Below are 12152 nucleotides of genomic sequence, written 5' to 3' on the forward strand. Positions count from 1 at the left end.
GATTTTCTTCTCCTCCTAGATTAATTTTAACATTTTTTTTCCCTGCCCAATTATTAAATGGTGCTTTAATGCAAAAAGAAGTAGCTTTATGATATTCTCTTCCTTTCCCAAGATCTAGACTTCAATATCAAGGACCTGCTCTGTTACTACATGTTTGCTGAGCACCAAGTGGTATTTAAATTGTTTTCACTTCTTTTCTTCATCTTCCCACCTGTCAAAGGCAAAATTATACTTCCTTCTTCATTTCAGGACTGAAATAGTTTATAGTGCCTAGTGTAAGAAACTGTAACACCCCAATTGCTAAATGCACCGTGACAATATTGGTGCCCATGTTAAGCCTTAAAAATACTAACCACTGAATGCACACATATGTACATGCACACAGACTGAACTATTTCTTTAGCACAGCAAATACTACATTTTAGGTGAGAAACTGTTAAATATATATATATATATATATTTCTCCTTCCACTTCTATCGATGTACAATCCCCCTCAGTCATAACCATGGGATTCTTCTAATTAAAAAAATCAAAATCATAAAAGAGCCCTCAAACTGGGGAAGTGCTAAGCAACAACTTGCAGGTGGCTCAAAAAGCTTCTGATTCATCTGAGTGGAAATTCAGGTACAGTTTGCTAGTGGCCTGAATGCCAAATAAAAATGAAGACTCATCTGGGGCAGGGGAACCTCAAAAATATTCAGTCTGCTCTTTACAGGTAGTCTGTGCTCTGGGGCACCTTTTCCCATGTGGCTGTCATACGAAGCACATCTACATCATGCATATGACAACTTTGTATGGCAGGTATCACACACTACTCCACCTATGTGACACGTGAAAATGATTACTTTTCTACCCCCCGTACAGTAAGACAGAAAGCAGTTTGTAACCAGCCAGCTTCCCCCTGGCAACTGATAAGCTGGGTCTGCAAACACTGCTCTCATGCCTGAGAAATCATTATGTTACTCTACATACACAGCAGAGACAAATTACTGATGTGTTAAGAGTAAAGAAGTGGCTGCCCTAGAGGCTCTCAATCCCATTTCACATGCAAGGTGCATTTCTTGCTTTTCTCCCAATAAGCCCTATCGCTATTCCCCAGCTCTAGTCACCCTGAGCCTCAACGTCTGCTGGCCCTAAGAGACCAGGAAGGTACTTGGCCAGCTTCCCTGCTGCAAGAGGCTGGGCAGGCCACCTACCACCAAGTGTGTCAACAGGGCTACTGCGATTATTAAGAATTAAATGCACAAAGAGGTACATCCAGGTGAAACACGACCAGAACATTCAATACCTGGTAGTACTGAGCCCCTTTTCTAACCTTGCGTAACAAAGCAATTTGTCAAAATATCAAAGGGGGGGGGGGAGGGGGAGATATGAAAGTAAAAAAAAATACATATATTATTTAAAATAATCTTACGAGTAACACAAGATTTTCCTGACCGCAGTCTGACTAAAAATAATACCAGAGCAGGCATGTCAGGAAGAGGAACTGAGAGCACGGTTTGCCCACCTCTGCTGGGGGCGGCTGCTGTCTGGAGCACTGGAGCTCTGCTCTCGCCAGAAAAGGTTCACCAGCAAGAATAACTAAAACGAGCCACAGCAGCAGAGAGCAAACCACAGCACTTCTAGGACAAAACAGACTTGAAGGCCACATCAGAATATCTGATTTTAACGGGAATGTACGCAAGGGTGGAATTTGGCCTATATTCTGTAGACCTTATGTTTCTGTTAGTAGAGGAGGAAAAGAAAGCCTCTTGAGTTAAAACAACAATTTGCATAAGAGTAAAACTAATCCTACAGCTTGCTGGACAGAAGGACAACAGTCCCCTAGGAAACTATGTAAGAGCAGTCTCAGTAAACATGATACCCAAAAGAGAAAACTGAGAAACTTAAGTTTCGAATCTTGACCTACTGAAAACAAACAAACAAAAAACACCTTTCTTTTTAATTAAAAAGTCTTTGTCACTTGTTAAATATAAAATGCAGCAGCCACCCTCTCAGCTAATCAATGCAAAACACATCCCTTTTCCAAGTTGCTCCTTTATTTAGGCCGATCAGTTTGCTGCTTCTTTAATGTTCAGCAAAATAGATAAGAACCCATTTGGCACCCAAAGAAATGAGTTTCCTGGTGTTGGCTAGAGACAGTGGTTAATCCAGTCACCTTAATTCCTGTGAGAGAAATTGCTGTGCAACTTAAACTCTCACCTTTCACTCATGAGACAAAGGCTGAGCTTGAACTGAGGTAAGAACTGGGACAGAGAAAGAGGTGAGACAGCTCCTCTTGTTAAAAATAAAGCACTGAATAGGGAGAGCATAGAAGAACAACCTTACTGTTTGAATATCGTGTGAAAAGTGTTCCAGTATTTTCAGCCTGTCTCCAGAGAGATGGTTTTCCATCACAGCGGTTTCCGTAAGGGCACTGGTACATTACACCGGTAAAACATGGCAGCCCCATTTAACTCCAGACGAAGCTGCAGCTTTGTAACTACATTTTGTGTCAACTGCATGGAGGTGTTTCAGGCAGCAGCTGAAGGATTTTCACACAAAGCAAGTACACTCCCATAAACAACTTTTTTTAAAAGACCCAAATCCAACAAACAGTAAATGGGAAAGACAAATTTTGAAATTTTTAAATGTGCAAGTAATCACAGTGAAAATATTTCTCAACTTGTCACTAGGACTTTTTGGAGTTGTGCAATAGAGAGAAAAGCATTAACAAAGAAGGGGGTGGGGGGTGGAGATGATTTCCTAGTTTAATTTAAATTTCTGTTCTACTGTGCATCCAATTTGTCCATGGAAGACTTGATCCAAGTTGTAGCAAAATCAAGTTTAGGACACTTCTTGTAAGTTTTAAGGACAGACAGGTAGGTTTTATCCCCCTCCGTCCTCCCAGTTTCAGTCCTTTGGCTCTCTCTTCCCTCTAAGCTTACACTTTGCAAGCCACATTGTCAAGCAGTGCCGGCCCCAACTTCAGCTGTCGTACAACCCTGAAAATTTTATGAAAGAAGCTTAATGACACAAAATATATCTAAAACTGCTTTATGAAAAATGTATAATTAATACACGATCCTGGCAAACGTTGCTTGGCTGTTGCAGGGTCTGTAGCCACTGGAGAAGTCACATTATAAAAAATCCACCCAAAAACATAGCTAACTAAGTATATCCACTCTCTTCAACAATGGTGCAGATTCCTTCATCAGAGATGGTCTTGAAAATGAGCTTAATTCTACAGATAGCGTTATTCTTCAGAAAAAAATAAGGAAGAAAACCAGGACGAATATATTAATGCTTACCAAGCAAAACAAAGAAACAAAAAAACACACAAGGCTAGTAAAGAAAGAATGGTTAATCTCACATATCTAAAGAGTGTGTTATAAAACAAATAATGGTGAACAACAAAAATCAGAAGAAGAAAAAAACGATACAAAAGTGCTTAATAGTGTTCTTTCAAATATTTACTTTGCTGCTATTTGGAGAATAATTTGTTCCATTTAGTAGTGTTGGGCTCAAAGGACCGCTTTAACCCAGAGAGATTAATTATAGCCCTTGGAGTTATAAACACAAGTTTGGGAAGCAAAGCAGAAGGGAGAGGAGAGAAACGACTCTCATGCTGGCGATTAACGAGTTTACGCACTTTGGGGCGACACCATGCAAGCGGCACCCTTACCACACCTGCACGCTAAAGGCAAGATAAGGTGCTGGGTGTCCATAAATTGGGGCAAAATAGCTCCTTAGATGTGCAGGGAGGACACCCTGTCCCTAAGGTAACAGTAGAGGTGACTTGCTACAGGTAACTAAGATACTTCTCAGGAGTCCTTCGTTGAACCAAGTTTACCTATACCTTCTGAACATGTCCTCAGATCTCATTTTTATTACTTACACCAGCAACAACGAAATTGCCACGCTGAGACAAGGAGCGATGCACCTCCTGCCTCCTCCCTTTGCTCACGACATGGGGATAGGGACCACAGGTCCCAGCAGCCCAGAGAGAGCAGGGCCAGCCATCAGCCATCTTACCTAACGAGGGGTCAGCTGCTCCCTCCTCCGAGCTCTCCTCGGCCCCTTCCTCCCCCAAGCCAGAGGTGGCCGAGTCCTCCGGGGCGGACGCAGAGCCGGGCGTGCTGGGCCCGCTGACAGAGCCCGAGTCCCCTTCCTCGCTGCTGGAGCCATAGCGGTCGGGCTGAGCGGCCGTCCCGCCCTCGCGGCAGCTCCTCCGCTCCTTGCGGTGCACCCGGGAGTGCAGCACCATTTGGTGGTAGGTGCGGAAGACCTTGCCGCACTCAAAGCACTCGGTGGACTTGTTCTGGGTGGCTCGCCTGCCCTGCCGCGAGGAGGGACGGTAGTCCAGGTTGCCCTGGGTGAGCGGGCAGCTCTCCCCTGGCGGGGCGCTGCTGGTTTTCTCCGGGCGCCCACTGGGACAGCTCTTCTTCTTGGGGTTGCTGGAGGAGCTGGGCAAATCCTGCTCCCGCTTGCGCTTCTCCTGGTTGACAAGGATGTACTCCCTCTTATCCTTGTCGTAAGTCACGTCCGCGTCCGCCAGGGCCTCATCCCACCCCACATACTTCACATACTCGGAGGGCTCTGCTACTTTTCCTTTGGTGGCCAGCTGCCAAGCTTGGTAGCTACTGACTGGATCCAGCTCGGCTACTCTTTTTCCAGTCTGTCCCCTTGTAACTCTATCCAGCCCTACAGATGGCCTTAGATTGAGACACTGCAAGAAAAACTGCTTTGTTACTGAGGGGCTCAGGCTCCCGTCAATTAAGCCCTCGGCTTTATCCCCAGCGCTGCTCCGCTGAGCCCGGTAGTGAACAGCATTGTGCGCTTTTAGGCTTTCCATGTTTGTAAACAGATTTCCACACTTGGTGCAGACTTCGTACAAAGACAGGCCCGTCACAATCGTTTCCTCCTGTATCACGTCATTGATAGTGGCTATGAGCTCCAGCTCATTTTTCAGTTTGTTTTTGTTCCCAGTCTTCGGGCCATGCGACTTCATGTGGTTTTTGAGAAACCAGGGCTCTTTGAATCTTCTGCCACAAATGTGGCAGCCGTGATCAAACGAGCCCCTGTGCTTTTTCATGTGAGCTTTCAAGAACCAGGTCTGACTGAAGGCCTGGCCGCAAACTTCGCAAGGAAACTCGCCGGCGCTCAGCTCGCTCTTGCAGTTCTCAGTGTAGGCCTCCCCATTCGGGACCTGAGCGGTTATATGGTCCTTCTCTACATGGTTTAACAACGTCTCCTCCCTCAAGGTCATGTAGCTACACAGCCTGCACTTGAAAGGTTTGTGGACCTGGTGCAGGTGCTGCTCCAGGTCCTTCTTCCTTTCGAATTTGCTTTTGCAGAAGGTGCACGGGTAAGCAGTTAGCTTGCCATCCTCCTCGGCGGGCACCGCCTCTGCGACCTCCTTCTTGCTGCTTCTCAACAAGATCTTGCTGCTGTCTACCTGAGCAGTGCCATTCAAGATCTTGTTGCAGGCAGATGTACTTTTGGTGGGACTAGTGCAGCCGCCGAGACCCTCCGAAACACCCATCTCACCCAGCTGCGCCTCTCCCATCTCCACCTCGTGTCCCTGACTTAAAGTGCCTGTCCTGTGACTACGAATGTGGATCTTCAGGTTGCCCTTTTGGGAAGCTCTGTGATCGCAGTAAGGACATTTGTAGGGCTTCTCACCCGTGTGCTTCCTCATGTGCTGCGATAATGAGCTCTGAAAAGGGAAACTTTTACCGCAGATGCAGCAGCTGTGGCACATGGTCTTGTCAGCATCCATGTCGTTCTTGCTCAGCTTCCCTGGGCTGGAGGACCTCCGTAACTCCATTTCTGCCTCTCTGCCACGATCCATCTGTATTACTGCAACATTGGGTGAGAGGGGCAGGAGGACAAAAGCATGTCCGGCAGCAGAGGAGGGCTGGACCGCGTTTTCAATCATACGGTTCTGCAGGGAGACGTTTTATAGCTTCATTCTCAGGGTAACATTTCTCCTTGCAGCTGCTCAAGAGAGCCCAAAGCACCGATTTATCTCTGTGTGTTCAGTAAGTGGATTGGATAGATCACCTGAAACAAGAATAAAATCATGTAAACGTACAAAATCATGTAAGTAGGCTCTTTAAATATATTTAAACCTATTAATATTTTGACTTCAACAGTTTCTGTCACTCACACCAACATTCAAAAGCATACTATACTAAAATTTATTTTACCAAAAAGCAGCAGCTTCTCTTTTCACTGATATTCTAGACTTCAATGGCAAGTATTCAAAGGATCATTAATAAACAAAATCCAAAAAGGAGCAACCGTGAAAAAAGAATTCATTTCCATACACTGACATCACATCGTCTTAAAGAAACACAAACTTTAGAAATATTTTTGTTTTAAAACCAAGCAAAAGCAACTAAAAATACACCTTAAATGAGGAAAACATTTCTTGAGGGGGTTATTACACTTTAAATCTGTGGCTTTTCCATCATGTGTAATTTCATGTAAAATACTAACTTGCCAAAGATAAAAGGCTTTCCTGGAGACTTTAGCAAATATCATATTCCTGCTGGCAACTGCATTAGTTTGCGTCTCAGACAGTTCTGCTGTGCTTGATGTGGCATGCACAGAGCAGGCGCAGAGACTGCATATGCTCACTACTTTGATTAAAGAGAAAACAAGAATGCAGAGTCTGACAAAACATTCTGTATAACTAGAAGTTATCTCCTGATGGACAACAAGGAAGAAAACTCCAAGTGTAATATTTAGTCTCCATCTTAGCAAAGTAAACTGATAATGTGCTTAGGTACAAACTCATCTTAAAAGTGGGTGATTTATGTCAGCAAGACATACAGGAAACCACAAGAATACCCACCTCAATGAAGAAGAATCTTAACCATAAACAAACAAAGTGAGAAGCAACTTTGATTAACAAACCAGATTAATATAAGTTTAAAAGTATTTGTATCTTGCCACAATAAATTACAAGGGTCATTATCTGCCTCAGCAATGCAAGATACAATGCACCAGCAATTCTCCACCTTGCATATACCAAAAATCAATGGTTAGATTTTAATAGATGGCTTCTTTTTCAATTACCACAACTGTAAAACAAAAATCTCCCCCCTTTCCTATGCTCATTAAGTACTACAAACAGCACACAACTAGATCAAAGAATACTGCATTCTCCAATAAACAGAACTGAACTATTACTGCGTTTAGAAAACATCAGCATCTTAAGATTTAGCTAAAAATCCGCAGAATCATAATAAGACTGTATATTCACACATCCATCACTTGGTATCTATGACTCAAAAAATAAAGAGTTGCAGATCTAAAGTTGCAAATACTGAGGTTTCTCATTGTATTCACCTGTGTCTCTCCAATATGTAAATGAACGAGTACAGTTTAACCACATCACCAGCATAAGCATAACAAAAAGGTAAAACTGATGCAATGTTCATCTCAGTTACACATTATAGAATAATTTCATTATGTTTACATTAATCTAGACCTCTTATTTGCTACAAAACCATTCATTTCTGGGTTTGATTTTCTGCATATCTATTATCTGTACAGCACATTAAGAGCTATCTACAACATCTACCCAAACAACCTTTTTCTCAGCTGATAGTAATATCTAAAACAGATGTATTACAAATGCAATCTCATTTCTTGAATGAAGCATTTTTATATCATGACTGTATGACTAACATATTAGCCTTTGGGAGGTACAAAAATAAAAATCACATCAGATCACAAATTCAGAAGTCCTTAGAAGCATGAAGTTACAAATAAGAGTATCTAAATTAATCCCTGAAATTTGTTACTTAAGACCAAGTTAAGGGGCAGCCTCACAACAAACGTCCTGAGTGGCAGCCACTAGAAGTTGTTGCTGTATCAGATGGTAAAAACATGCAAAACAGCAAATAAAAAATGTGCTTTCCACTGCATATTGATGGATGAAACAACTCGAAGTAACATCTTCATTTATTTGACCCATAATCCAAGTCTGCCAAGTAGCAACCCACATTGTCTCATAATCAAAGACTTGACCTAAAATGTATTAAACGATAAAAAGAAACGGCAAAGTAATATTTTTTTTTTGCATTTAACACTACAGTATACTTGAACAAGCAGCAGCTGCTTCTGAAATGTTCTGCACCATTGTAGAGCAGGGGGAAAAAAAAAAAGCCAGTAAGCCTTGGGGACAGATCGTTCTGGGTATTTTAGATACTGTTTTCTACATTCTGCATTTTCTGTACTTTACACCAGTGAGTACCCTGCTTAACTGTAGGCTTGTACAGTACTTTTAAACAAAAAATGTAGGTCCCAATTTAATTCAACTTTCTATAGTGTTTCCTGTCTGAAAGTTCAGAAGAGTTTTAAGAGCCAAACTTAGACGAGAATGTTGCAAGCAGCAGTTCAGGCACATATAAATCCCAAGCTTTAGAGTCCCTTTGTTTACTTGGCTACAGCTTTCCTATGCTTAGTCCTGACATATTTCACTTTAATTATTCATAGCATTTTCATTAATGAAGCTTCGTTACAAAAACGAGGATATGAAGAAAGCATTACTTATGAGAGAGATCCAGCCACTCACGGGAGATTCCCCATGCCCTATATTCAATTAGGCCTGAGGGGGAAAAATAAGTCTGAGCTAAAAAATAAATAAATAAACACCAAATGATTTCATTAATCTAAAATACTTAATGGAAATGTATCATTTTCACCATAATATTCCGAGAAAAATGGTTCAGCTTTGTTACTTTAGCTTGGCCTGCGCACTGAAATTTATAACTTAAGGAGTTGAAATAAAGTATTCCTGGTTTTGAACTGTTTGAATTCATACGCATTTAAAGCCAGCAGAATTTCAAGTCTGATCTTCCACAGATAGAAATTCCTGGGGGAGGATGAACGTTCACCAAATCCAAGTCTTCTTTACGCAGTACGTGTAGGCCTGCTTTAGGCTTTGACAAATTGACTGACAGCCATCCCGGAGCAGCTCACAACTCTCTCCTCGCATCCTTTGAGTGCCACTTAGAAGTAATTCTCTTAGAGGGACTCTTCGCACAACAACAAAGCTAGCATTCATTGGAAGGGAAACAAGCAGCAAATACTAAATAAAAATGACAACTTTGAAAACTGCTTCCATTCCGGAGACTGAACATACAAAACAAGGAAAACAACAACAAAATTCTAACAACTTTAGCTTAGTAACGTCCACCTTAGTTATCAGACAACTATTTCAACATCAAAAATGGCACAAGAGATGGCAGATGTCACCTAGTAAACCAAACCACACTGTTTAGTCCTTTGCAGCAAGTAAATTTTGCCATGTCTTTTTTTGTATTCTTCTGGCTGACTGCGAAGATAAAGATATTTGGACATAATTATGAATTTGGAAGTATTCTGAAATAATACTCTTTCAGCACACATGGAATCCGGCCACCTCCAGCTACCCTAAGGCTACTAAAACTGCATGAAGTAAGTAATTTCAGGTGGTAGCTGGTAACCTGTCATCACTTTGGTCCAAGTTCAGCCTGCAGTTCCTCAGCTCGGGGTTGTCACACACAATTCAGAGCAGAGTTGCATCAAGCCTGCAGATTTCTCTCAGGCTGCCAAGGTATGGAGATCCCTACAGGCACAAGCCGTAAGGAAATGTAAATCGATTCTATTTCAAACATTTAGGCACCAAAACGTCTAACACGCTCCGATTTTAAAAAGCAACCTTGGAAAGTTTTTGGCTTGAGGGAAAAGGCGTTTGGCCAAAGCCAACCTGCTGCCACCTGGGAGTCCCAGTATCACCCACAGCTTCCCCAGGAGACCATCAGACCCTGCCAGCACTGCAGCAGGTACACTCAGCTGTATTGCCCTTGTGGCTGGTGCGAGACCTTCCCATTACTTGTAAAGTGAGGCACACAGGTAAAAGTGCAGGGAGCAATGGTTTAAATAAAATGGAAGCACTCTGCAATACCTGATACTCTTTATGCCACTTGTACATTCTGGAAGAGGATGAGATAGGCTGTGCCCCTGCAGCTGGCTACACAAACCCCTCTTAAAGCCTTTTTGTGCCACTCAGAAAAAATACAACACAAGAGATACCACACTGAAAACGTAACTGCAAATTCATTTCTGTCATATACTTGCATATAAATATCTTGTTCAGCGTAGACAGAAGAAAACTTAGGATAAAATTATTCCCGTTCCAGCATTCAGAAAACTATAAACTCTTTGTTTTCCCTCAATTTAACTTGACTTTAAAAATTATATTGCATGGGCTGGAGGGGCAGGATGAGAGAACTCTTCAATAGGTAATAAACAAGAATATACAATTTAGGAAGCCTCGCAGACCTTTTCAAATAGCAACATGTATATTTTGAAATCAAATGCTTTCAGTTTGGGTGTAAATATTTCAAGTCACATCTGAAAGATAAATGCACTGTAGAAATATTGCTCTTCTCATCTCCAAGAGGCTTGAATATGCACTCCAATCACTCCATCATGCTCCTCTGCCAAAAGGAACAGTGACTAAAAAAAAAAAACAACACACATATCATTGTGAGGTGTGATCTTGTGGAATAAAATATCTTGCTGAAATTCTTTCTAGATGATGCAATGATATTTCAGGCAGACATCTAGGTGAATTTGAGAAAGTTGTATCTTTCAAAGAACGGCAGCCTGGAGACCACTTCTCTCCAGATTTGAGGCGGCTCGGATTGCCCCCAAGTCAGAGAGACTTTGCTGTTCACAGTAAGACACTAGAAGACAGCTAAGTGGAAAAGAAGAGCGGATGAAAGGTTTTACAACTGCCTTGCAAGCCTTCACACTCACTGAATTGCAGACACCTTTCTTCCCCTCCACATCTTCTCCTCAAGCTGCAGAGCCACTGCTCTCCACATACGCGCACCTTATTGTATCTGAGTGCCCTCTTCCTCTCCTTGGGGGGGGACCTGGCTCCTTCTCAACACCCGGGGTCTCTGGTCCATAGCCTTGATCAAAGACCTGATCCTGACATCCCTGTTTAGGCTCCCATCCTACCGAGATAACTCTTATGGACCACATCACTTGTCTATAGACCCTTTACTGCGTTGAGCTGGTAACACCTTTTATACTCTACCAGAGGGTAGAAGAGTGAGTATGTCTTGAAATAATCAGCCCACCCTTAAGTTTACAGAAAATCCCAATGTCCACTGACCTGGGGAATAAACTTGCCATTAGGTAAACACAACATAGCTCTGAACTGATTTTTTTGAGACTAATCCAAACTAATCCAGAAAAAAAAAAAAAGTTATCAGAAAATCCAGAGCCAGTTATGGAAGATGATTCAAATGTACTCAATTATTACACACAGTCATCTTAACAACAGACCTCCTGAAGTTTGTTTAGGCCTGCCAAAACTGACACTAGGACTGGAAAGTGAAAATAAAAAGCTCCTGGAAAAATGCAGAATTTCTATTAGCCTAAGTTTATTTCAGCTGATGTTTTAGAAAATCCTTAAGCAGCATTTTGTAATACTTTTTTATTTAATCATTTTAAACCAGCCTTTCTCTGCAATGGAGGAAGCTGCTCCCATTTGAGAAGTTTGCCATTTGAACAGTGAAACATTATTTTGAGCTTCTCTGACTACATCGTATGTTTTTGTGTCTTTCTCCCTCCATGAGCTAATGACATTTTGCAGCAGGCTCCAGACCGGCAGCCAGGGCTGCGAAAGCAGAGTCCGGCCTTTCTGAACCGATGCCGCACCCTTAGCAGGGGAACGAATCCACTGGAATAGAGATAAAAAACACCAAGGCTGAAAAAGCTTGAGGTATGCATCTGCAGGGAGGTGACCTCTCTCGAAACCAAGCCAGCAAGACAATAGGAACAGCATAACCCAGTTTTTTGGTTGGTCCTACAGAAGCAGTTCAGGAGCGCGGGGGGCAGGGGAGGGATTGCTCTGCGCTGCTCCGGGGTTTGTGGAGAAACACAGAGCTGTCACCCACTCAGTACATATTTTGTGTTTTAGTGTACTGTGCGTGTTTGTCTTCTGGAGACAAAGCAATGTGCTTTATTAGTTACACTGTAGTATTACGAGCAAGGAATTAAAATATATCATTAACATCCAGGACAAGCTTTATCTTGCTAGCAAAACAAAGGGGCCATTCTCTGAACAAATTGAGGGGGAAAATCCCATAATGACAAT

The 12152-nt window shown here is 42.4% G+C and overlaps 1 protein-coding gene across 10 annotated transcripts in view; it reads right to left on the reverse strand.

Moving 5' to 3' along the window:
• ZNF516 (zinc finger protein 516) overlaps window positions 1–12152 on the reverse strand; it is a 168130-nt gene that overhangs the window by 53603 nt on the left and 102375 nt on the right. For all 10 annotated transcript variants that reach the window (XR_014580650.1, XM_083826719.1, XM_083826714.1 and 7 more), the window contains exon 2: window positions 4016–6046. Coding sequence is in view for 9 of the 10 variants with exons in the window: in XM_083826719.1 (XP_083682845.1) it covers window positions 4016–5921 (1906 nt within the window). In the remaining variant the exon portion in view is untranslated. The remainder of the gene's footprint in view (window positions 1–4015; window positions 6047–12152) is intronic.

Source organism: Anser anser (genome assembly GCF_964211835.1).
Source record: "Anser anser genome assembly, chromosome: 2".
Classification (NCBI taxonomy): Eukaryota; Metazoa; Chordata; class Aves; order Anseriformes; family Anatidae; genus Anser; species Anser anser.